Source organism: Neofelis nebulosa, chromosome 4 (assembly GCF_028018385.1).
Source record: "Neofelis nebulosa isolate mNeoNeb1 chromosome 4, mNeoNeb1.pri, whole genome shotgun sequence".
In the NCBI taxonomy this organism is placed as follows: Eukaryota; Metazoa; Chordata; class Mammalia; order Carnivora; family Felidae; genus Neofelis; species Neofelis nebulosa.
This window is the reverse complement of record NC_080785.1, coordinates 11282432-11310359: the sequence shown is the minus strand read 5'-3', so window position 1 is coordinate 11310359 and position 27928 is coordinate 11282432. Positions and strand designations below refer to the sequence as shown.

Below are 27928 nucleotides of genomic sequence, written 5' to 3'. Positions count from 1 at the left end.
AGAGGGGGAAGTAACCTGCCACAACCCACTTAATAAATTGAGGGGGAAAATCCTATTTCCTCCTCTTTCACCCGTGGTGTGCAGCTACAAGCACAGGACAATGGACCTGGCCATCACTGCAGGGCCAAGGTGTAAGAATTAGAGCTTTGGGGACAGAGATAAAACGAAAGTAGACGCAGAACACCTTGTGTATGCCCTCAGGATAAAATGAATAAAGCTGAGAGGCGCCTGGGGGACTCAGTCGGCTAAGCATCCGACTTCACCTCAGGTCATGATCTCATGGTTTGTGGGTTTGAGCCCCGTGTTGGGCTGTGTGCTGACAGCTCAGGGATTCTGTGTCTGTCTCCTGCTCGTGTGCAAACAAATACACATTAAAAAATAAATACACATTAAAAAATTAAAAATTAATAAAGATGAACATGAAAAACCCAATACTAACCTTGTTCTTTCATACAAATTTTTTTCAAGGTTTTAATGTAATTGGAAATATGACTTCTTAGGTCTAACCTCATCTTACTAACCTGTGTTAAGTCTTCTCAGAGTTACATGTATTCCTAGAACAAACAGTAAGAATGTTCTACCACACTGGTCTGTACTGCATAAAGTGCTGGGTTTTGTTTCCTTTTTGTTCTTGTTAACCAACGATGGTTAACTATTAAAATTTGGGGTATTTAATAAAACTATTACATTAAATGATTCCAGCCATATTCACTGAACATCAAGCATACAGAAAAGACAATAGTTTATTTCAGAATAAGGCAGAATTGGAAAGTACCTAAGTTTTCAGTCACTTGCCTGGTTTCAACATTTTCCTGTAAACTGGTCTTCTCAAAACGTGTATGCCACCACATCCATTACTTTCAACTTCATTTTAGACATATTTAGGTAAATACATTGCACCCTACCCATATGAAGACTAAAAATAGCCCATTTCCTCTTTCTTCATTGTTTTTCCTGTTGCAAAAACTCACTGATTTTTTAAACTTTCTTTAAAATGCCTCCATCAGCCAACATTCAATAACCCATACAACAAAGCTCATACAGGTCACAAATTGTTTTAAGTGCTTGCTAAGTTCTGAATGTTTGTGTACCTCTGAAATGTATATGTTGAAGTCTTAACCCTTAATGTGATGATGCTACAGGGTAGTGAGGCCTTTAGGAGGTGATTCGCTCAGAACGGTGATGCCCATGTGAATGGGATTAGTGCCCTTGTACAAGAAACCCCAGCTCTCTTGTCCCTTCCGCCATATGAGGACACAGTAAGAAGACAGCCATCTATGAACGAGGGAGTAGATCTCATCATATGCTAAACCTTGACCTTGACTTCCCAGCCTCCAAAACTGTGAGAAGTGTTTACAAGCCACAAGACTGACTTATATGGCTCTACAAATTTTAGTCCCTCAGATATCTAGAATCAATTTGCCAGTTTCCAAATATCATATTGATTTTGACAATAATAAAAATGAAAAATAAAAACTGATAAACACAGGCAGCTGAATCTCTCTCCCCTTAGGATATAGAATTTTAAAGACAATTAGATCTCTTTTTATTGTACACTGTGAATCATGAAGGAAAGCAATCATACAGATTTACTTATATTTTCATATAAAATATTAACAGGAAAACAAACTTACATTGATAAAGGATGACGAACTTTGATTAACTTTTAATATAATTTTCTCTACAACAACATGCATGCTTTAAAAATGAACAAAGATTCTTATTTCTAAGAAGGCTCATGCCCAAAATACACCTGGTATACATGCTGAGATGACTGCGGTAATTGTAAACTTTCCTCAGAATACCGTAGTTTTTGAAACTTCCTGAAATGTGCTTTTGGACACAAGCAATTAAAAGCCCACCTCACATTTCTGAGGCACTGGTTGCCATGGTGCTTCGGCATTCTGAAGAAACACTGAGGATGACACTTCACAGATGTCGAAGCATGATGTCATGATATAAAAGACAGTTTACACGGGAAGATTATTTTCACAGCTCTCTGGGGACTGATTGCTCAAGCAACTGACTAAGGGTAGATGGAATTCTCTCTCCACTGACCACACCTCTGTTCACTGTTGTCATCGATCAGACCGGTACACCTCATCCTGAGATCCTCCCTCCACTGGCACTGGCCGGCTGGTACTAAAAGGTGTTCCGAACGCTCCATAAATGGTGCAGCGTCCTTTGATTTTTACGTTTAACTCTTATCGTACTTGGCCACTCACTAGTAACAAAATACAGAGTTCAAAAGGAGCAGAGATTAATTAATGAGCTAAAGATCCATCACATGTAATAATCAACAGGGAGGCTGATATATTTAGAAAACATCCCTAAACATGATGTGTGAGCGCCAAGTACAGAGATGTTGATAAGAATATAAGATACAGGAGAAGGCGGAGGGGCATGGAGAGAGGTAAAAAGAACAGGGTAGGGCAGAATGGGGAAAGGTGGTAGGAAGGAAAAGGGGGAGACAGGGAGGCAGGAGAAGACAAGAGTGAAAAAGAAGCAGGAGAAAAGAAACACTTATTACCAACTTCCTATTATGCCTGGCCCACTATTTCCTAGCTTGTCCCAATGACTGAGCTTGTCTGAGCTTCATTTCCTCACATGTAAAATGAAGCTACTCTACAGCAGTTGTGGAGATTATGAGTTAATTCATGTAAAGCACTTAGAAAATCCTGGTACACAGCAAGCACAGTTTAAAGCTTCCAGCTAAAATAAATGTTACTAGAGAAGCTAAGTAAGGAGCCTGTTATAAGGCTAATGAGAGCTCCAGCCAAAATTCAAACCCAGGCAGCCCCATCTTTGATCTCAGACAACTACATCCATAGCCTTCCACACATGCATGCACATTTAAGGAAACGGAAAAAGACTTCATCGTGGAGAAAGTTCTGTACACAACCACGTCACTCCCCTAGGGGTTTGAATCATCAGTGTTAATGTGGTCAACCCGTGGTCAACCTGTGTATTTTACAAATGGATCACCAAAGCAGGGGGGGAACATTTTGCACTGGTTGCTAAAAAAAGGATGAGATTTTGAATAAAGGAATGTTAGAAGACTGTTTGAGAACATTGTTGAAAAAGAGTATGGCTGTAGATACAAGGGAAAAAATGGTACTCCATCTAAAGAAAGGAGGGGACGTAGAGGCATGATGTTATGATGAATGATGTCATCATTCAAAGATCTGAGCTAACATTCTCTGCAAAACTGCGTAACTTAAATAAGGGGAGGGGGACAAAAGAGGGGGGGTCCAAACTATAATAAGGAAAAACGACTGTGTATCTAGAAGCAATTAGTTCAACTGTCTTCATAAATTAGTCTCTAAATGTAATAAAGATGTCAAGAAATATTTAAATAGTTGCATAATTTTGGACAAAAGATATTCTGAGGAAATAGAAAACACACAGTGACAAATCCTATTAAACTGTATAAAAATGTACCAATGTGCTTATAAAATAGTAATATTTTTATATATGCAAAATATATAATATGTGTGTGTGTATATATATATATTTCCATATATATATATATATGAAAATAGGATGTAATATGAAAATAGTACTCCAGGGTCACCTGGGTTGCTGAACCAGTTAAGTGTCTGACTTTGGCTCACATCATGATCTCAAGGTCCGTGGGTTTGAGCCCCGTGTTGGGCTCTGTGCTGACAGCTCAGAGCCTGGAGCCTGCTTCAAATTTTTTGTCTCCCTCTCTCTCTGTGCCTCCTCTGCTCGTGCTCTTTCTCTCTCTCTCTCTCTCACAAAAGTGAATAAACATTAAAATATATATAAATAAAACAGTACTCCAAGGTGGTAAAGGAAACAAATCCAGTAGAAAAACTGTCAGAGGCTATTAACACAAGGAAAAGTCACACAACAAATACAAAGAGCACTAAGTATATGAAAACATGGTAACTACTTATCAAGGAAATAAATATTAAAGCAATACTAGGATACTGACTTACATAAGAACTTGTCAAAAATTAGGAAGAACAAGTGTTGCTAGGCTAAATAAAAGCACAGACTACTGGGATCCTGAGTGGAATACAACTTACAGACCAGCAACCCCACTTGAGAATCTATCCTACAAAAATATACTACATAGGGTATCTGTACGATAATAATAAGGAGAAAAAAAACTAAATATTCAATAATACAGGAGAGGTCAAACAGAATATCGTGTACCCTAACAGGGAAATTAGGCAGCTTGAAGATTAGCTGACTTCATCCTAGAGTTGACAACTGTCCCAGAGGAAATGTCTACTCCAAGTAAAAAAAAAAAAACAAAAACCAAGTTGTAGAAAAATGTCTATGTTCTTACCCTGTTTTTACATACAAGTTGCTTATAACTACTATATATAACTTGATAAATTTAGAGATAAGGACGTACCCATAAAGCCATGACCACAACCTACATCATCAACATACCCAACACCTCCAGAGTTTCCTATTATTTATTAAATTTTTTAAAGAACAGTTAATATAAGATCATTAACATTTTATCATTTTCAGTGTTCTAGTCTTTCACTTCCTTGGTTAAATGTATTCCTAAGCTTTTAGGTTTTTTGTTTTTTTTTTATGATTTTGTAAATGGGATTGTTTTCTTAGTTTCCTTTTCAGATAATTTTTTGTTTGTGTATACAAATGCAGCTGATTTGGGGGCACTGATTTTGTAATTTTGCTGTTTTTTTGTTCCAATAGATTTTTTGGTTATTTTTTAGTGTATGTGTGTGTGTGTGTGTGCGTGCGTGCGTGTGTGTGTGTGTTTATGGAGTCATTAGAGTTTTAGAGATATAAGATCATGCCATTTGCAAATAGAGCTCATTTTACTTCTTCCTTTATGATTTGGTTGCCTTTTATTTCTTTTTCTTGCATAATTGCTCTGGCTAGGACATCTAGTACTATGTTGAATATTGGTGGTGAGAGGTGAGAATCCTTGCCTTCTTCCGGGTATTAGAGGAAGTTTTCAGTTTTTCACCACTGAGTATGATGTTAGCTGTAGGTGTTCCACATACACACTTTATCATGTTGAGGAAATTTGAGAGTTTTTAATCACAAAAGGATGTTAAATTTTGTTAAATGCTTTTCCTGTATCTATTGAGATGATAATGTGATTTGTCCTTTATTCTGTTACTATGGTGTAACCTGTTGATATGTGGAACCATCCTTGCATAGCAAGGCTAAATCCCACTTGGTCATGTCATGGTGTGTGATTCTTTTAATGTGTTCTTCAAATTTGGTTAGCTATTCTGTTAAGGATTTTTTTATACATGTTCAACGGGGATATTGTTCCATAGTTTTCTTTTAGGATCTCTGGCTTTATACCAGGGTAATGCTGACTTGATTTTTAAAAAATGGAAGCATTCTTTCTACTTCTGTATTCTGGGAGAGTTTAAGCAGTATTTGTATTCATTTTTCTTTAAAAAAATAGAAAAATTCATCAGTGATGCCATCGGTTCTGGCCTTTTCCTGTTGGAAGGTTTTTGATTACCAATTCAATCTTCTTATTTGTTACTGATCTGTTCATACTTTCTATTTCTCCTTGACTTAGTCTTGGTATGCTTTATTGTATACTTCTAGGAATTTATCTATTTCCTTTAGGTTGTCCAATTTGTTGGCACATAATTGTTCATAATAGTCCTTTATGACTTTTTTTCCTGTGGCACTGAATTAAAATGTCTTCTTCATTTATGATTTTATTTGAATCTTGTCTCTTTTTTCCTTGGTTAGACTGCGTAAGGATTTTCAATTTGGTTTTTATCTTTTCAAAGAACCAACTCTTACTTTAACTGAGTTTTTAAATGTTTTTCTTTCATTTCTTCCTGTTCTAATCTTTATTTCCTTCCTTCTATTAACTTTGGGATGAGTTTGTTCTTTTTTACTTCTCTGAAGTGTAACGTTGAGATTTTTTTTCATATAGAATTTTATTATTATAGACTTCTCTTTTAATACAGATTTTGATGCATCCCTTAAGTTTTAGTATTAACAGTGTGCTTTAAAACAATAAAATTCAAAAGAAATGCAAATACCTGTAGACATGTTCATACATTTTGGTATAAGCATGAAGGAAATCATGGTAGTGAATGAATTAAGCTGTTGACACTGATTGATCTCAGAGGATGGGTTTTTTTTTTTAAGATTTTAATAAAATAACTATAGAATAACTACATGAGATAACTGAAATACCTAGAAAAAACAAAAGTAACAATAATGGAAATATAGATAAAAATCTCTGTATCACATAGTTAAAATAAAGATTAAGGACAGAGTGAGGAGAAAGAAATGATAGGGGAAAAATATAACTTTGCAAAAAAAAAAAAGTTGAATTAGAGAAAAAGCCAAAAAAAAAAAAAAGGTACAAAAAGGAGAAAGATCTGAGGGCTCTTACCCTAGAAGAAAACTTTTGGGAAATATTTTTTGAATCCTTCTTATATGCCAGTCTCTGTATTTTATTCATGCAGTTTATACTTATTAATTAGTAAAATTTTAGTTGATTTTCATAATAGTCCCATAAGGTTGATTTTTCTTTTTATTTTAGAGAAAGAGAAAGCACGTGCAACCAGCGAAGAGGGGCCAAGGTGGGGAGAGAGAGAATCTTAAGTTGGGTCCATGCTCAGCACAGAGCCTGACATGGGTTCAGTCCCCCCAACCCTGGGGTCATGACCTGAGCCAAAATCAAGAGTCGGACCCTTATCCAAATGAGCCACCCAGGTGCCCCAAAGTTGATTTTTAACATCTTAATTTTATGGTAGAAAGCCAAGTCTGAGAGATAGGAAGCAACATAAATAAATGTCACACAGATTCATAATGTTTCCTCCTCCTCCTCTTGCTGCATTCCCTTCACAAGATGCAATCCTAGTTCTCCCAAAATCTTGGCCCTTATTGGAAATATGCCCAACCAGAGCTGCCTGACAATCAAATAGCAGTGTGAGTGCCGTGCAAAGTTACTCCACACCATAAGCTATCAATTCCTAAGCAAGCTCAACTTAAACTTTTAAGGCCTGTGATTTACTTTAATGAATAGAGAAGTGATAAAAAGAGGCACATTTACAAAATCATATGAGACTTGCTGAAAGTATATTTCATTCTAGGTAGCGAACAAACAAAAGAAGATTTAATTCTGTAACTGCTCTAATTCAGTATCAGCAATGCAAATTATGTGGCTAAAAAATTAAAATATATGGACTGCTATCACTGTCTGTGCTACGGGAATTAACCTGTAACCACTGTAACCAGTTAGAAAACCAGACAAAATATGTGAAACAGTGGTATCCGGACAGTAGAAAATAGGCAGCTCAGGACAGTACTTGCTGGAAAAAGGGGAACAGGTGAGATGAGCTGTATTATTGCCTCAGCTTTCTTTCTGGAGGCAGTTTCTAGCCCACCACACAGTGAGGGAAAAGTCAGAGATCTGTGGTCTCCCCAAATGAGGGGACCAATTTTAATAGAAGATGAAAAGCTAGGATGATCACCAGAAACCAGTGGTCTCGACAATTCCCAGAAATAAAACACAGTTGGGTAGAATCCATGCTCCGATCATCAAGAGTACAGAGACACAGTAATAAACAGGTCATTAAGTAGAGTCTCACTTTAAAAGTAAGACTAAATTGGGGCGCCTGGGTGGCTCAGTCGGTTGGTTAAGTGTCTGACTTTGGCTCAGGCCATGATCTCACAGTTCGTGGGTTCAAGCCCTGCATCAGGCTCTGTGCTAGTAGCTCAGAGCCTGGAGCCTGCTTTGCATTCTGTGTCTCCCTCTCTCTCTGCCCCTTCTTTGCGTATTCTCTCTCTTAAAAATGAATAAAATAAATAAAAGTAAGACTAAATTATTCCCATAATAAAAGTTGCTCTGGACCTACCTCAAGAAAGTTTAAAATAAAGCTTCCAAAGTATCAGAGCCTGGAGCCTGCTTCGGATTCTGTGTCTCCCTCTCTCTCTGCCACTCCCCCACTCATGCTCCGTCTCTCTCTGTCTCTCTAAAATAAATAAAAATTTATTTAAATTTATTTAAATTTATTTAAATTTATTTAAATTAAAAATTTTTTTAAATAAATAAAATAAACTGATATAATGTAAAAGTATATGCCTAAAAATCCCTAGTTTATGACATGTGCACACACAGCAAGAGAAACATGCTTACAAAAATATGAAACTGAAAAAGGTATGTAAAAATGTGAATAGTGAGAATCACGGTGTTTCAGGTTCTTTTTATTTTTTCTTTGCATCTTCCTGCATTCCCCAAGTTCATTATAATGAACTTGTATATTACTTCTATAAGCAGGAAGGTAGGTGAGGGTAGGGGATGATATACCGTTAAGAAAAAAGAATAAAGTTCCATCAATAATCAAAAAAGGTAAATACTAAATAGTACAGATTTGTTCATTTAAATGAATTTCTTTTTCTACTGCTATCATTTATAATTATGATTTCATTGAGATTGCTTGTATACAGTTTTGTTTAAAATTGAACAAAAAAAGCACAGTTTGGTTCAGACTTTTGCTATATACGTTTGGCTAAAATTGCTGTTTTTGGTAACCACTGCCACCTGTATCCTCACGACTCCATCCTACTGAAGCGTGAGAATGCATCAGTGCCGTCCACCACCATCAACCCTTTCTCTGCACCGCATCAGAAGTGTTCGTTGGAGAACAGCTACTGCACAGAGGGAACTCACCACGAAAGCCCTATTATTGGTAGTAGGAATCATAAGACCACACCACTGTGTGAAACTTTTCTTCTCACTCACTGATATAATGGGAAGATGACAGAAACTGAGGTTGTTTTTCTTGTTCCTAACACAAGGAACTGCTCTCTAGTTACTAATAACCTACTAATGTACAGCCTAGCAGGAACAAATTGAATACACACTAGAGGCCGCTAGTGATAAATAAGTGAATTTTGCATGAAGTAAAAAACATGATGAGAGCAGTACAAAGAAAACTGCATTCTAAGCTTCTAGCTTCAGCTGCCTTTTTAAGTACTATTCTTCAAGTCAGAAAACATTTTTTTCCATCTATAAACCTCTCCTAAATTTTCTTGAAATAAAAGAAATAGAGCTGGGCAAATTTCATCTTAAAACGACAAATCAAGGAAATTTTTTAAATATCTGTATTACCACATTATTAAAGCAAAGCTGTCCTTTAAAGCAATGAATCCTTTTTATAGAGTACAAATTAGGAGAATAAGTTATTCTCTTAATTGTCACAAAGATTCAGATCAAGTAAAGAAAACCTTATGCTCAATGATGTAAATCTGTCTTGGTTATACATTCATGGAGAGGAAGATATATATATATATAGATATCTATATATCTATATATCTATATATATAGATATACACACACACATGCGCACACACACACACACGTATATGTATATATATGTATACATGTATATATATATGTATATTTTTTAATTTTTTTTAATGTTTATCTATTTTTGCAAGAGAAGGGACAGAGCCTGAGCCAGGGAAGGGCAAAAAGAGAGGGTGACACAGCAGGCTCCAGCCTCTGAATTATCAGCACAGAGCCCGGCATGGGGCTCAAATTCACAAGCCCTAAGAGCATGACCTGAGCTGAAGTCTAAGACTTAACCAACTGAGCCACCCAGGTGCCCTGGGAAAGGAAGATATTTTTAAAAGCAAAAGAGATCTAAAAAATATCCCAAGTCCCAGAGGAAAATCATGAATCGTAAGAGTGGGGTTTTAAGGAGTTTACTTAGAAAAAAAACGCATGATACCATGAGTTCAGGGAAAATAGAATCATCTGATTAAAAGCAAGCTTTTCTAAAACCGAGGTAGTGTACATATACTATATACCCTTTTTAAAAAGTCTGTGAGGAATGTTATTAAATTTCTCAGAACGCACGGGAGGTATTTTTATCACTTCTATGTATGACAGGTAACCATTTAATTCCTTTTCACTGTCATCGAGAGTGTGAGGAATAAAAAAAAAAAATCACAGATCGAGGGGCATTTTACATCACAGTAAACTTTAAGTTAGAGGAGAACCCAGGGTAGCAGAAGTATGCAGATTACAAGAGACCCTGAGAAGATCCCAAACCATGATGATAGCACGGCAGCCAGAGAGAAAGCGCTGGGGGCGGGGGGCATTTGTGGAAATGTCGTTTGTGTCTGTGTTTGCAACTGGTTGTCCCTACCCATGTTCACCGAAGCGAACACGGAGTGGATCCCGGTGCTAAGCACAGCTCCCTCCAGTCAGGGGTCTCCGTATGTCAGCCTTCCCATCAAGGGCGCAGGCAGTCTTCCCCCTTCGCCACCTCAGGGGGGTCAGTCACTCGTATGTCCTTACACAAGAAAAGACAGGCCACTGGGAATTCAGGGGCAGCACCCAGTGCCCAGCTCACACTTGCTCTTAGAACACAAACGCAACTGCGGATCTGGTTTCTAGATTCTGGCAGATTTCCTCACAAGCCCAACTTTCCAGTCCTTCCACTTACTGTTAGTTATAATACTTTCGACTGATTTTGTTGTTGTTTACATTGGTCAGAGTTCCTCTGTTCTTTACAACCAGAACCCCTCAATGAGACAAAAAGTTAAATAAGTTCCTAACAACGTTAACAAAAGAGCTTTTAGTATCAGTCTCTGATTCTCCTCTTAAATAAAAGCAACTTTAAGAATTGCTTTACTGGGTCAGGAATATGCTTTCACACTTAATCTGTGAAAGTTGAAGACATTAAATTTTTATGGAAGAGCGTGTCTAATCATTCTTTAATAACTATTAAGCACATAGTGACCTAGTTCCTGGGGATGAGATGGTGAAAAAGCCAGAGACAGTACAATGCTTTCCACTGGGGTTATAGGCGGGTGGGAACATGGAAAGAAGTGGTTCCAACGTGTTGTGATAAGGGAAGTACCGGGTGAGAGAACATCTCAGAAGGACAATGAACTCCACTTGGTAAAGCAAGGAATCTAGCCACCAAATACCCTCACTGAGGTTTATTTAGGATTTGTCATCTATGGCCTGTGGGGAAATGATTATTATTTTCAGGGAAAGCTATCTAAAAAGGAGTAAGACTGCTCAATTAAAATTATTTATTTATCGGGGCACCTGGGTGGCACAGTCCATGCTGAGCCTGGAGCCTGCTTCGGATTCTGTGTCTCCCTCTCTCTCTGCCCCTCCCCTGCTCGCATTCTCGCTCTGAAAAATAAACGTAAATTCTTTTAAATGAAAACAAAAATATTTATTTATCATCGTTTATTTGTTAAATTGGGTCCTACGTGCCAGAGTTATTTCCCAAGATAAATAAAACAACAACAAAGAATTGTGTGAAATTAAGTAGAAACACCCACAGATAATTTTAACATAATATGCAATGATATGTAATTATTGCCTAGAAAATTTTAATTTATCTGAATTAGGTCTGAGGAAACAAAGACTTCTGGGGAAACCCATGGGAACTGAGTTTTGAAAGGAGTGTATATGACTTGGAAGAAAGCAGAAGAGGGATTTTATGAAAGAATTTTAAAAGAGGGTTTTGTTATAGAATAGGGTTTTATAAGTTGGTCAGACATGGTGTTCTATAAAAAAGTATCTCCGTGTGACGTTAAAACTAATTCCTTGACCTTTCAGTGTATACTCCCATGGTTTTGAAAAATAACTGACCAAGTAGGATCAGTATTTCGATGTCACCAATATTTTTTTTAACGTTTACTTATTTTTGAGAGCGAGCACGTAGGAGAGGGGCAGAGAGAGAGTGCTCCAAGCAGGCTCCGAGCTCTAAGCGCAGAGCCCAAGCTAGGGCTCCAACTCACGAATGGGGAGATCATGCCCTGAGCTGAAGTCAGACACTTAACCGACTGAGCCACCCAGGCGCCCCTAGATGGCACCAATATTTTAAATAACCATTGCTAAAGAGTGCTAGTGCTCACACAAATGCTCCCTTCAACGGCTGCTCCTGCCCTGAGGAGCAGGTCCCAGGTGTCAGGCACCCCAACACGGTATCCAGCAGAAATGGACGTAACCAAGCATCCAAAGCTGAAAACAGAGCTCATGGATCGAAATCCTGTGGGACCGACAACTTCTTGACCCTACAGTTCAGGCAAAACACGGCGAATCTCATTCGAGAAAAGTACTAAGTGCAATTCCAAATCATACAATTCGGATTGGTAAGTCAACATCTTTAATGTTCATGATTTTTTAAATTATAGTTCCTATGAGCCTGGGCATTTATACACTAGTGTCTCCTTGTTCATCACTTAAGTTCCCTTCCCCCGACTTTCTGAAGTGATGGAGTATCCAGAGATAAGCACATTAGACATAATATATACATACACAAATACAAATATGATATTTACATCATATATATCATACACACATATACATACACACAATGATTTTATTCTTGCAGTGATAAAATGTTTTTGGTTGTATTTTAAATAGCCTTTCTGAGACTCTTCGGCATATTCTCCAACTTCTGGCTAGAGACAAAATTGGAGCCTTCAAGGAATACAGTGTCAAACACCTCTCAGATCACTAAGCCAGGACTCTAAGTAAAAGTCCAGAGCTTATCCTGATGTAAGTGCCATTTGGATATATTCCCACAAAATTTATTAACTAGCCCTTGCTCCCACTGAATTCCAGCTGTCACTTTTCTGTCCCCATAGCTGGCGCAGGTACAAATCCAGCATCCACTCAAATTTCATGTCTCATAACGATGTGTCAACGAATAGTACTGTGTCCTGTTGTTGGAGTTATCGTGCTTATTCTTGGTCTCATAATACAAAACCAAAATTTTAATAACGAGAAATAGGAAATATCTAGGTGCATGTGGGGGTGCACTCACATATGTGCACACACTGAAACGAGTCTGAAAAATCAGACAGCGAAGGACCATTCTACAACTTTTTAATCAATGTATTTATACACATACACACATATGTGACTCTCAATTATTACTCCTAACTCAGCAATCTATAATATACTGAAAATAAAACAAAAAACTTGAAAAACACGAGCTCTTACATTGTACTGACAAGTGCTAAGACAATTCAGGTTCCTTTCTTTTTAAGAAGTAAAATTAAAAGAGCCATGTGTTACTCAGAACTTTTGACAGATGATCCAGGTTTCTCTGAAAAATCATCTGAAGGTAATTTATTTCTGAAGGCTCCATCCACAGTGCAGGAAAGGAAAAGGGTTTTGTCAGGAACATACTTTATGAAATAGAATAGCCATAAAGAACAATGCCTCTGATTAAATTTAGTTGTAAACTGACTTCCTGCGGCTGCTTAGAATGATTTCACTCTGAAAATTTATTTTGACTTCATGCATGATCTGACAAACATAGCATCTTTGCATACATATTCTGTCTCCCCACATCCCCCCAAATGATTCAGAGCTATGCATGGATAACTTTGAGATCTCTGATTTATAGCATTTGATAACCAACAGACTAAAATATATTAGGAAACTAATTCAATCAGCAATTCAAGAAAAATATGTCCTCACAGTTTATTGTGTAGGGTTCTTTAATAAAGACTCCTATTACAAATTTTCTTTTAAATGTGCTAATCATTTTTACCTTCCATCATTTTAATTCAAAGGCCCAGTAATGTTGACACGCTTACAGACTTAGTAATTTGATGGCATAAATACTTTTTAATGGAAACTTGTCAAAGCAAATGACTAAATAATTGCTTAAGGCTAGGCTTACAAGAAATCAAGGTAAACCAGTGATCTTTGGTTTTCCTTAAGCAAGTACAAACTTGTTTCCTTTCTATATGTGTTCACACATACTGAAGGTATATATTTTTTTTTTTTAATTTTTTTTTCAACGTTTTTTATTTATTTTTGGGACAGAGAGAGACAGAGCATGAACGGGGGAGGGGCAGAGAGAGAGGGAGACACAGAATCGGAAACAGGCTCCAGGCTCTGAGCCATCAGCCCAGAGCCCGACGCGGGGCTCAAACTCACGGACCGCGAGATCGTGACCTGGCTGTAGTCGGACGCTTAACCGACTGCGCCACCCAGGCGCCCCAAGGTATATTTTTTTTTAACTATGCCATGAAATGCATGAGCATTAGTTAAAATGAAGGCCAATCACTCAGAAAATTACAGTCACAGGGAGACTGAAATCAATTGTCCTAAACATTAGACGTTATTGAGATCACAGTATCTGCTCAGATCCTTGACACCAACTTATTCCACAACAATTTTTATATTTGTTGTCTCGTTCCATAAAAAACGAACAGTACTGAGCAAGCTTTTGCAAGATTTTCACTAAGATACGGCAAATATAGGCATTATATGAGTCTCTGCTACTCTTTATATCCCTTCCACGGTGGAAGTGCCAACTTTGAAAATTATGTTTGGTTCTGACTACAAGAACTAACATTCCTCCCAAAGAATCACTTGCAAAAAGTGGTAACAGATCCCAACTAAAAAGACAATTCTTAAGAATCAAGTCTATCAACTACCTTGAGGGAACAAACACGATTGTTGGTGGGCCTATACAATGGAGTACCACTCAACAGTGAAATGGAACAAACTACTGATACAGTCACAAGCTCAATCTCAGAAGCATGTGATCAGTCACAAAAGTCAGATGCAAAAGACAACAAGCTAAATGACTCCATTTATAGGACATTCCAGAAGGCTGCAGGAGCTAGGATACAGAAGTTGGGAACGGATGCAAAGGGACATGAGGGAACTTTTGGGGATGATGGACATGTTCTGATCTTGATTGCCGGTGGATATACCTGTAGATTACTTCAAAGTTTGTTGAATTGTGTGCTTAAAATGGGTGGATTTTATTGTATGAAATTATACCTGAACAAAGCTGACTAAAAACAAACAACCAAAAAAAAGGAATCAGAGAAGCTGAACACCATATTCCTTCATTTCAACAACAATATGAAAAGAGCTGGAAGCTATTCAATTACCACATGCGATGCACTAACCATAAAAGAATATTTACAGCTATTATCGAAACGTATATCATACATGCATTTAACTATTCTGTAATTCATCACATCGTAGCTTTGAAGGGCCACCCTCCACCCTCTTGGTTTATCCAATTCTTGTATAACCAGCCTGAGTAATACACTTCTTCATTATGATTTCGCTGAGTACTCCAGAAGATCCTGATCTCTCCTTGAAATGTCGCAGATAGAGAAACTACAACTCAAGGAAGTGGAATTACTTGGCCAAAGTCTCATAGTAATTTAGTCGCCAGATCAGATTTTGAATCCTGACCTCACTAAGGAGTCTGTGCCCTCTCACTTCACAGTTCCCAACGTGGAAATCCTGCTGTTGCGGTGAATGGACAGAGAGGACAAAATTGTTCAAAGGTAATCCTATGGAAACAGGTCAATGCTTCCTTCAAGAGGATGTCTGATTCTTGCTGCCAGGTGCCTGGTTTAATGATAACGACAATGACTTTGGAGGATAATCTGTAACATCAGAACCTCTTATTATTCAGTTTATTTAAATCCCATTCTGAAGTTGGTTTAGCCAGGGCACAGTAAGCTTTAGAGTCAGGTCAGCTTTATTCCTACTTGATCGCTCAGAAAAGTGGTATTGATCTGCTGATAAGAAAGCTGAGAGAATATATAAAGCTAGGAAGCCTGAAATTCTATGTGTGAGAAAATTAATGGTCTGATGGGAGTAAGCAATCAAGAATGAGCCCTCCTTTTCTGCAGGAGCCCCGCAAGTTCATCCTCAACCCACAACATTAACAACTGTTTACGTGAAGGGTCATCTGTGTGATTTCAAGGAATTTTTACTGGATGCTGATCTTTTAAATTCAACAGAGAGCAGCTCTTCACCATCTGAGCTAAGCTAGAATAATGTTCATATGATCATCTGTAGGATCTCCCATTCAGGATGCTGGATTCATCAATTATTCTGAGAAAACTAACCAGGAAACCATACCACCACACCCCATTTCAAGTCCTTACACACTAACAATACCAAAATCCACAGCTATCCCTCAGACAAGTACACAGATGAGTTTCAAAGGCTCTATGCCCTTTAGAATCACAATTCAAAGAAATTATCACATTTAACATTAGATTCTTGTTGCTCTCAGAATACCAATGAATTTAAAGGCAAGGATCTTCATTTCATGGTAAAAGACTCATTTAGATAGGGATTCGAATGCAATGTAAATATAAAATATTCTGAAAATAGGTGGGATGTATTCTACATGTGATTTCAGACAAAACATGCAAAATCTTTCTAGATAGAAGGCACTCTGGTTTATACATGCTAATCAATAACTACCCAAAGTTTCTTCTGTAGCCCAGGCAGCAAGGAGAAAGGACAAAGGAGAAAACAGAGGAAACAGCTTGGCTAAAATGAGAAGTAAAAGACAAACCCTGATTCTCAAGGTCAGGAGTTTAGATTTTATCCAGGAGACAGGAGAACTTCCCCTTCTCCCTGCTAGTCAACCAACACACACACACACACACACACACACACACACACACACACACACACCACTCTGTGTCCCTAACCTTTTACACTCCAGTAGGATCCTCAGGATTATTTCTAATATGCCCATTCTGGATTAACTGTCCATTCTCTGTGTTTTTGTCATAGAACCTATCGCACTGGACTAGAATTTTCTCATTATGTGCTTTATAATATAAATATTGCACACTAATTTCTTCTTTACTTGTATCACTCTAAGTTTTTTATGGGCAGGAATCATTTATTTATATATTCACAGTAACTATCAAAATATCTAACCAGAGAAGTTATTCAATAAAAGTTTGAATGAATAAAATGAATGAATGAATCATAAGCTAGATGCTACATTCTTAATTCTGTCACTGGATTATATTTTTGAGGGATCCTGTCTCATTCAAAAGCTAATTTTATTTTTAACTGTAATTGTATTTTATTTTTGATTAGTTTACCTCAACTTTCTAATAGAATAAGGTCTACAAATGTTGACGTCCCTTGAAAAGTATTTTTTTAAAGAATCATCAATATCCACTATTTTTCCCGTACCGTCAAATAACTTTCGTGTGGCATTGATTTTGTGATTCTAGTTGGTCTCCATACCTCTCCTATTCTACTTGATTCCCTCACTTCTTCCACCTCCTACCATAATTAGTTGTGACCACAATTCTAAGAACCTATAGCAATGTTTCTTTTTTTTTTTTTTTAACGTTTATTTATTTTTGAGACAGAGAGAGACACAGCATGAACAGGGGAGGAGCAGAGAGAGAGAGAGACACAGAATCTGAAACAGGCTCCAGGCTCTGAGCTGTCAGCACAGAGCCTGACGCGGGACTCGAACTCACAGACCGTGAGATCATGACCTGAGCCAAAGTCAGACGCTTAACCGACCAAGCCACCCAGGCGCCCCTCTATAGCAATGTTTCTTAATCCATTTTTCGGGTTCAAAGAGCTATCAATTCTATATCCTTAAAAAAAAGGCCACACAGTCAAAATTCAATATATTCCCATTTTATAAAGGCCAGAGATAGGTAGAATGAATCTAACATTAAGTAGGTCAGACAGTGTCCTGTGAGGGGAGATGGCAATTGGGGGTTGGGAGCATGAAGAAGGCCTCTGCAATGCTGCTAATCCTCTATTTATTGATCTCAGTACTGTTCGTTCATGTGCTCCCCTTTGTAAAAATTCATTGAGCTCTATCATTATAGTCTGTGTACTTCTCTATATGTTTGTAATATTCCCTCTGGTGGAAAAGGTGGTTAATTACTGCATAGTTAACAACTTCTCCACCATTGGTTAGGAACTGATGAGAGGAGAAGTGGTTCTCTTAGGGTATCTGGGAATGATGCAGACATAGCAATGACTGGGTATGGGAGGAGGGTGGAGGTTAACTCTCCCATAATCCTTACTGTTCACCTGGTACCCATAAATAACAATCTTTTCATATTCTTTGACGTGGACAATTTACACTTTCCTGATCTAATTTAACGTTAATAAAACTGTCACTAGAAAAACAAAACCCTCCAAAGTCTATCAACAAGGGGTAAGAAGCGAAATCGGCTTCATAAACTCCTCCTAGAAAATCTTATTCTGCCTCACTCGTATTTGTTTTTTCCTTTTGGCCTCCTGTGATTATTCTGACAAGGCTGAGCTTTACCATATGCTGATTCAGATCAATGGTGGGTTTGACCTACTTGCCAGAAAGCAGGAGGTGGATGTTATGAAGCCACCATACGAGTTTTTAATCACAGACACCTATCAAAATATAGACATGTGACTTCATTATTAGGCTGAAGCTGCAGAAATGGGGGTATTGGCCCACACATCTAATATACCACCATAGTACCCCACATTTCTAAAAACAGATATCTGGGATTTGGAAAACAGTCAGTTAAGACTATGGGAACAAGGGCGCCTGGGTGGCTCAGTCAGTTAAGCGTCTGACTTCAGGTCATGATCTCGCAGTTTGTGAGTTCGAGCCCCGTGTCAGTCTTGGAGCCTGCTTCGGATTCTGTCTCCCTCTCTCTCTGCCCCTCCCCTGCTCACGCTCTGTCTCGTTCTGTCTCTTTGTCTCTTTCAAAAAGAAAATAAACATTAAAAAAAAAAGTATATGGGGCGCCTGGGTGGCGCAGTCGGTTAAGCGTCCGACTTCAGCCAGGTCACGATCTCGCGGTCCGTGAGTTTGAGCCCCGCGTCAGGCTCTGGGCCGATGGCTCGGAGCCTGGAGCCTGTTTCCGATTCTGTGTCTCCCTCTCTCTCTGCCCCTCCCCCGTTCATGCTCTGTCTCTCTCTGTCCCAAAAATAAATAAAAAACGTTGAAAAAAAAAAAATTAAAAAAAAAAGTATGGAAACAGAGTTATGGAATCACTATGTTGCATAACTAAAAGTAATGTAACATTGTGTATCAAGTATATTTCATCATAAAAAATATATATAATATAGGATATAATATACCACTCTCAATATTACATTGAAATCAGAAATCAGTGGGGATAGTTCAGATGATTTAAAAAATAAGGTTGGAGAAAGTGGCTAACCAAATAAGTAGATTTTTTTCCCCTCAACTATAGAAAAAAAAAAAAAGTATGGGAGTACAAAGTATGGCGTCTTCCTAAAATGTCTTCCTCTTTAATCTTGAGTCCATAACCAAAGCTAAGACCCCACTGTCATGGGCGGTGCCCATCCTGCAATTCCCTGACTGGGTCTCCAACCTGCCTCAGTCTGATGTCCAGACTGAGCACACCCCCAAGTCAGAACCTGCCAGTCCTCAGAGCAGAGGTAATCCGTTCATCTAAAATGTGAGGGTCAATCAAAGTCACTCAAAACCTTATGGGAAGAGAGAGCAGAGTGACTGCAACAATATATTCATTTATCAACAAATATTTGTTGAATCTCTCATACTCCCACACATTCTCTAGGCACCACCGAGCTTCCATTCTGCAAGCTTATATTCACCTGAACAAGAAAAATTAGTCACATTTTCTGTCTTCCCAAAGAGCAGAACCAATAGGAAGACTCAATGTAACTCTTTACTACTTAGGAAGGAATAACAGATCTTTTTTTTTGCCTCCTTTTTGTTTCTCTCAACCTCCTAACATATGCTCAAATCATCATGTATTATTTTCCTAGCAATAAAAAACACTTCGGACTTCTTTATGAAAAGTCAACCCTGATAAATATGGAGTGGCCCCTCTCAGAGTTGAAACAAAGCCCGACAAACATTTATGAAGATGGTGTAGACAGCTGAGTGCATTTGGTAAGGATCAGACATAAGGTCACTGCGGATGTTCGCCTCAGTTCTGTCCTTCCTCAGGATCTCTTCCTCCCCTTGCTCCTCTCTTGGTGTCTACATCAGTCTCCCTTCCTTCCATTTCAAATGTGTGAACAGCTCATTTTGTCCTCAGCTGGAGAAGATTCTCTACACATTCATGTTTTATTGCATAATTATAAGGTATTACATTGTAGATGCGGCATTAAATAAACAAATACAAACAAACCATACTCGGCTCTTCAAAACCTGTGTTTTCTCCTTTCTAATTCTGTTTTTCTGCTTTTCTGACAAAAATGTGAGAAAAAATAGGAATCACGTTTAGTCACCTATATCCAATTAGCATAACTGGTTATGGTTTGTATTTAATGAGATTTACTCTTAAGGATTCAATTCCCACATGGGGCAGTTAGTTTACTCAGCTCCCTATTAGACACTCTACCCAGGCCAGCCTTGTCCCTAAGTATCTGAGTATGAATCATTGCAAACACATTATTATAATGAGAAAAGTAACAGAAAGTACATCTTATTATTGAACATCTTCATATACGGGCAAATGGTTCTTAGATAAAATCATGTAAATCTTTTTGGAAGTCTTCCATAAGATTACTGATAAATGTGTTAAGAATATTAGAAATGATTATTTTGAAATCTGGGCAAAAATGATGATACTCACTCCACCACCCTGGTCACCTGTTTTGCTTTTAAATGTGAAAGTTCACATTTCTCTCTCTTATTAGGGTGTTCTAATGTTCTCTCTCTTATGAGCGTCCAACACAATCCAATAAAAGCAATCAGCAGGGAAATCTGTACTTTTTTCACAAGCATTCTAGATGGTTCTGACGGTCAGAGCAGAGTTGGGAAGCGCTGTGTTACTATCTGTTCACAGCTCTGGTTCATGTAATTATGTTCATGAGCTACACCTACCCGTAGGGAAACAGCACTCAGTACCAGATCCCTCGCCAGCAAGCCGGCTACGGGCATGAAATGCAATCTCCAGGTCCTAATCTTGGCCTCCTGGGTATCATGCTTTTCCCTGAACCAACTGGCCCAGGCACTTTTTAGAGTATTTTTCATACACTGTCCATGTCAGGTCTTAGGGAATATGGTCAGAGGAATCCATAAAGTTAAAAAATAAAGAACCATAAAGTGTTAAGAATTTAAATTGTTTCCTAGGCTGTCTCTAGTGCCATAGTTCTTGATAATTCATCCGGGCCCGAGACATTAGTATGGCCCGTCTCAAAGGAAACATGCTTTCCTCCTGTAAGCAACGGGCTGCTTTCAAAAAGCAGCTCCAATAGAAGGCTGAAGTTAAAAATTCTGATGCCATAAAGATGTATTTTACCTCATTTCAAACTACATATATTTAATTCACACCTGCGATTTGTTGAATCATAATATTTTTATTTTATTTTTTGCAGCAAGGAGGTGATTTCTCAAACTATAAACATTTCAGTACATTTAATAACACATATGATAGAAGCGGAACTAAATTTCACAGCTAGTCTACTCATATCTGGACTATAAATTCTTATGTTTGCCAGGAGGTTGAACCATAAACATGTTGGCAATGAGCTGGATTTAAATTTGCTTTCATCAAACATATTCCCTTGTCTAAAAATAGCTCATCATGCAAAGATCTGGGAAATCAGACAGTACAGATACCAAATCATTAAGAAGTACGTTATTGGGGTGCCTGGGTGGCTCAGTCGGTTGAGTGTCTGACTTCAGCACAGGTCATGATTTCGCGGTCTGTGAGTCAGAGCCGCATGTCGGGCTCTGTGCTGACAGCTCAGAGCCTGACGCTTGCTTCTGATTCTGTGTCTCTCCATCTCTTGGCCCCTCCCCTGCTCGTGCTCTGTGTCTGTCTCTCAGTAACAAATAAACGTTAAAAAAATAAAAATAAAATAAAAATAAAAATAAACATTAAAAAAAAGAAATAAGTAACTTATCTCCTAAAATATGTGGGTGCATAACTCAGAAGTAACGAAGTTAAATTATATTTAGCTTTACTTAACACTAATACAAAAGTCTTGCTTCTACAACAGAATGTATCATTTGTTTACAAGGCCAGTTTTCTTTCATTTAAACTGAGTAACAACTCAAATAATCATTACTGGTTTTATTTTAGTCAATGTTCAAAGTCCCCCTAGACACAAATATTTGATAATGCTACTTAATGAGACTTTTCAAGTAGCAGAGTGAGGGATTGTTAAATAATACGATTGGCCAGGGCACCTGGGTGGCTCAGTCGGTTTAGCGTCCGACTTCAGCTCAGGTCATGATCCCAGGGTTTGTGAGTCCCAGCCCCACATCAGGCTGTCTGCTCTCCTCACAGAGCCTATTTCAGACCCTCTGTCTCCCTCTCTCTGCCCCTCTCCCCGCTGTTCCACTCACGCATGTGCACGCTCTCTCTCAAAAATAAACTTTAAGCATAAATGAACACATAAATAAGCACATAAATAAATAACATGGTTGGCCTAGTTATTCTAAGAGATACATTCAAAACAAATAATATTAATATGGCGGAGCAGGTCTCTCACTGAGGTGGTTTTCTGTTCCCTTCGAAGTAAAATTAATAGTCATCATTTACCAAGGAGAGAAGAAAACCAACCCAAGAATAGAATTAGTGGTATTTTTGACACTGACTAGAAGAAAGCATACCTTTCCCTCTCTCCTTCCGTGGTATCGTATAGGCGGTTAGCACCTCCATCAGCACAGGCTCTTAAAAGAGCTTCAAATAGAAAAAACAAAGAGTATTTCAATATAAGAAGCTTAGAGCAGCACCGCATAAATGATAAACATCACAAAGTAGGCACTCAGACATACACAATGTCAATGCTTCCTTCCCGCTTTGGACCTGTCACATTCAGCCCGTGACCTCTGTACGACATACCGCAAGGGATCCTGCATAGCACACGGTCAAGTTAGACAGAATCGCCTAAGACAGTGTTTCTTTTTTGCATCTTTTTTAATTCCTCCTATAAAATCAAAGGGGAGGAGTGTATTGGGCGTCTTCAGTGTCTCTCAAAGCTTATTTTCCTTCTTTACAAGAGAAGATAGGATTCATGCTCAACAGGAGACAACAGGACATAGTTCTCACTTCGTTCCCTTCCTCGATTAATTTTACAGATGTGTTCTATTGATGGCAGGTATGGGTTTCCATATGTTGTTGTGATATAACCATTTTCTTTTAAAAATAAAATCATAAACATAATGTCATAAGCCTGTTTTAAAATATTAAGTAACAATCTAGGTAATGTGTGCACACAGTAAAAATTATGAGATGGCACAAAAGTAAAATTCGGGAAATACCAAGACTTTCGAGTAAGACTGGCTGTCTCTCCAACCGGGACCTTTATGTCTTGCTTTCACTCTAGGATTTGGAGCTACTGAGCAGTTGTTCCTTGAAATTCTCTTAGCCCACGAACTACTATTTTCTTGTTGTCATTACTGCTCTCATTTCCAATTTTCCCAGAAATGTTCAGTATCTTATCATCAGTTCCTTCTTTTCTTCTTTTTTAAATATTCTTGGGGTGCCTTGGTGGCTCAGTCGGTTAAGCGTCTGACTTCGGCTCAGGTTATGATCTCACAGTTAGTGGGTTCGAGCCCTGCGTCGGGCTCTGTGCTGACAGCTCAGAGCCTGGAGCCTGCTTTGGACTCTGTGACCCCCTCTCTCTCTGCCCCTCCCCTGTTCATGCTGTCTCTCAAAAAAATAAATAAACTTTAAAAAAATTTATAAATAGATAGATAGATAGATATTCTTTACCAAAAGGTTTCAGATCAAATTTTATTTTTTATCCTGGGCAAGGACAGTGAATGCAGATATGTCCCAGATTCCAATTCCTCATCTCGAACAAACCAAAGCTTGTCTCTGTCCCCACACAGCTGTTAAAACCAAAGTCAACTAGGGCCACAAAGATCAGCAAAGACCCTAGGCACCAGCACCTTCAGAAGAAACACTACTCTTTGGAGCTACTGCATCATTTTCTGGCACTTACAAAATCCCCTTCCCTTCTCATTTTACCAATTATTGACAATATATATTTCCTTAGGAGGAAGGACACCCAAATTCAAATAAGCCACAAACATAACTTCAAGAAGATCACAGAATATTCTGCACATTTTCTAAATATTGAAACCCCAAAGTTCAAAACCATCAAAAACTACACTGGGTCTCATATATAAAACACGGCATACAACAACTGAATAGGAAGACAGAAGAGACTGATTAAAATAGAGACAGATGGTAAACTATCAGTAATTACCCTCTGAGTACATAAAACAATTATCTTTATACAAAATTAACATATATTAAATCTTTTTATATAAAAAGTGATTCACCCAACTAATAAGGAAATCTAAGAAATAGTTTCGCAGTGGCTAAGGATTAGCAAATAGAGTGAATTGTCAACTTCACAGCATAGTATTTGTCAAGGATCGGTTGAATTCAACATTCATACTTGTTATGTTCCAGGCCACAAACAGAATAATAAGGTGAGTAACCAACACACTTAATACCCCAGGCTCACAATTTGGCAGAAGAAAGAGAGACTGAAGCAAATGTACAGGATGCATTATAGATTCTCAGGGAACTATAATAAAGGCAACAAAATGTAATGGGAAGACAAGGAAGGGAGAAGGAAGTTTCACTGAACAACTCCAAACAACTGCTTATCAATAAATCTAGTTCAGGGAAGATTAGTGTTACTTTCACAATCCCAAAACTTTCTCTAATTTCTGTTACTTCTTATGCCTAAATTCACATTGACATTTTTAGAGCAGTTTATGAAAAGAGAAATATTTAGATCATAGGAAGCAAATGTGTCCATATCTACTCCTGTTTAAAATTTTTTTAACGTTGGGGCGCCTGGGTGGCTCAGTCGGTTAAGCGTCCGATTTCGGCTCAGGTCATGTTCTCGCAGTCCGTGGGTTCGAGCCCCACGTCAGGCTCTGTGCTGACAGCTCAGAGCCTGGAGCCTGTTTCAGATTCTGTGTCTCCCTCTTTCTCTGACCCTCCCCTGTTCATGCTCTCTCTCTGTCTCAAAAATAAATAAATGTTAAAAAAAATTTTTTTTTAATTTTTTTAACGTTTTTATTTTTATTTTTATTTATTTATTTATTTTTTTTTTTGAGAGAGAGACAGACAGAGCAAGAGAGGGGGAGGAGCAGAAAGAAAGGGAGACACAGAATCCGAAGCAGGCTCCAGGCTCTGAGATGTCAGCACAGAGCCTGCCATGGGGCTCAAACTCACAGACCGTGAGATCATGACCTAAGCCAAAGTCTGACGCTTGACCCACTGAGCCACCCAGACGCCCCTATTCCTGTTTTAAATGGCAAAGGGAGCTAAAATCACCCTGAGAAATTCTATAGACTTTTCTCTCATTACCTTTAAGTTGCAAGCGGGGGTATAATCCACCTGAAAGGAAAAACAAGTTCCCACCTGGCCCTAAAACCGTTTTGTTTTTAATAAAGTTTGACCAAAAAAAGATGTATTCTACCTTTTTAAAATTTTAGTAATAAAATGTTTTGGCTGGTTTGAAATACTTTCCACGTATGTACATAAAGTTGCATTTGAAAAACAAAATATTTCAAGCATAAAGAATGTTGGCATAAATTCACTGAGAGGATGTGGAAAAAAGTTACAAATATACCTGTTAATGAAAGTAACAAACTAAAAGACCCAGAAGTAGAAGGTACTCTTACATAGTTTTTTATAAGTCATAATGAATCAGCTTCAAAAAACTGCTCACTCCATCATTTAAGCTGTTCCAAACCAGAACAAATACAGGTTAGTCCATGACTTATCTCTTAATGTGAAATTTTCATTGGCATATACAGCTGAAGTTGTGTACATTTGTGAAATATTGTAACTTCAATGATTGGGCAATTATTTACTATGCATTGGGTTAATATACAACTAAAGACTACAGTACAGTAAAATCATTACATTATCTTTATATATTGGTACTACCAGTAAGTATATTAAACGTGTAAATGGCATAACGTGAGTTAATGTTACTGTCAGAAAATGAAGAGCTCCATTCAAAAGCAGAGGTTAATTGGCTATTTCATTGATTTCTGTTGAATAAAGTTGGACAGAAATAATGTGACTTTCTCAAAAGGAGGCTATTAAATTTGTTCTAAGTATTAAAATGGAAAAATAAAATAAAACCAAAGAAGAATTTTGCAGTTTCAGCTGAAGTCAAAGAAAAGCAGACTATCAAAGGTTTCAACTCTAATCTAGATCCGTCACTTATTAGCCCTCTAACTTCAAGCTAATCCCAAGCCTGCTGACTCCAATGTAAAATAAAAATTACAATATATATTTTGCCAAATTCACAGAATTTTCAGGGGAGACAACGTGGAACTAGAAGGAAGCAGCAGAGGGAAGCATTCTGTCACATTCTGTTGAGGACACTACAACTTTGAAGGACAGTTTGGGAGAGTAATAAAAATGTAAATGTGCATCCCTTTGATCCAGAAATTCTACGTAGCCTATAAAAACACCTGCGTAAATTCACAAAGGCATATACACAGGGATATTCATTGTGATATGATGTGTAATCATGAAAAACTAGCAGCAAACTTAACTGGTCATCAGTCGAATAGTGGTAAGATACATCATAACCATAGTAGAGAACCATAAAAAAAAGGTAGCTCTTATATGTATTTGTGTGCTCTTATCAGATACATCGTTATTTAAAACTTTAAATAACCCTTGGTCAAATCTTCCTTGCAACAGCGACTCAGAAAACGTATAAGGGTATAACAAATCCAAGAAAACAAAGAGTCAGGCAAAAGTTACCTTACCAAGAATGTTTATCAAGTAATCAGTACTCAGTTGATAAGATGCACTGCAGATAAGATGCTAACATACACCCCTGAGGAAACTCCTAACAACCAGCAGAGGATAAAACCCCCGGGGGAACTGATGGCTTTTGTGGCCACCTGCATCCCACACATGGAGTGACCAGAACATTTCAAAGTCATTCCTAGGACATGACTAGACCTTCACTACTTCTGTTATCAAACAAATTTTAGGATCTGTCTTGTACCCTTCCTTAAAGCTAAGAACACTTAGTGCTGAGTAAAGCCTATCATGTGTTACTAGTGCGTTAATCCAAACCCAAGACCACCTCTGTATTCCACAGACCCAAACCCTTTTAACAGTGATTATCAGTGAGGAATGGGTATGGCATCATGGAGAAGACTTGTTTTTTCACTCTTTATGTTAAACACTGTGCTGTTAAAAATATCTGCACAAAAGAATTTGAATCATAGTGTAACTTTAATTTTAAAAAATCAGCAGTAGGAACTAAAAGGGGAAATACACATAAAGTAATGTAACAATTCCAGATCTAACCCCATTGTTAGAAGGAATCAAATATTTGGTCAGACTTTGTCAGGATTGAATTGCAGATGCCTACAGTTGATCTAGAGGAAAGAGAAGGTCCGAATCTTCTTTGGAAGTCTTACTGTATCCCTAGAGAGCTAAGTAACTCTAATTACCGAAATCCTGTTTCTTCCCAGCACAGGTCCTAACTCCTAGTACCCCAAGGTTTCAATTAGCCTTTGCGTACATGAAACCAATCTAATCCGTCAATACTACTGGTTTAAGCCAGGATTCTTTCCCTGCCTGACACAGCCATCCATGAGTTCATCCAGCTACGGCAGAAAAAGAATGTCCCTTCTGGGTGAGACTCAGCAACAGTCCACTAATACACATTAATAAGGAAATGAAAATCGCTGAGAACCACCGTGAGCACATTCACAACTACACTGATGCCAGCAGAAGGTTCACTATCAGGCACTACAGAGAAGAGTGTTGTTTGGTTTGTTTTTATTGTGGTAAGAACGCTTCACAGGAGATCTACCCTCTTAAAAGCTTAGGTAAGCAACACAGTCTCATTAACTAGAGGTGCAGTGTCACGTAACATCTCTAGAACTTGATGGTGTTGCGTAACTGAAACCTCAGATCCCTGGAATAACAACTCTTCATTTGTTCCTTCCCTCAGCCCCCCGCAACCACGGTTCTATTCTCGGCTACATGCTTGACTATTTTAGCTGCCTCACACAAGGGGTCTGGTCAGTACTTTTCCTTCTGTGGCTGGCTTTTTTCACTTCGCTTAATGTCCTTCAGGCTCATCCAGGTTTTCACCTATTGCAAGATTTTCTTCCTTTTAAAAAATTTCTTATTTCGGGGGGACCCCGGTCACCCATTTCTCCCATCTCACTCCCAC

At 38.1% G+C, this 27928-nt stretch overlaps 1 protein-coding gene across 12 annotated transcripts in view; it reads right to left on the bottom strand.

Moving 5' to 3' along the window:
• The window catches only part of TPK1 (thiamin pyrophosphokinase 1), a 354405-nt gene that overhangs the window by 187326 nt on the left and 139151 nt on the right, over nt 1–27928 (bottom strand). For 8 of the 12 annotated variants that reach the window (XM_058723961.1, XM_058723964.1, XM_058723962.1 and 5 more), the window contains exon 4: nt 22350–22419. The exons of 3 other annotated variants lie outside the window; for them this stretch is intronic. In XM_058723961.1, the coding sequence (XP_058579944.1) occupies nt 22350–22419 (70 nt within the window). Of the gene's footprint in view, nt 1–1753; nt 1878–22349; nt 22420–27928 lie in introns of those variants that run through there. One more of the 12 variants, XM_058723970.1, reaches the window with a different exon arrangement.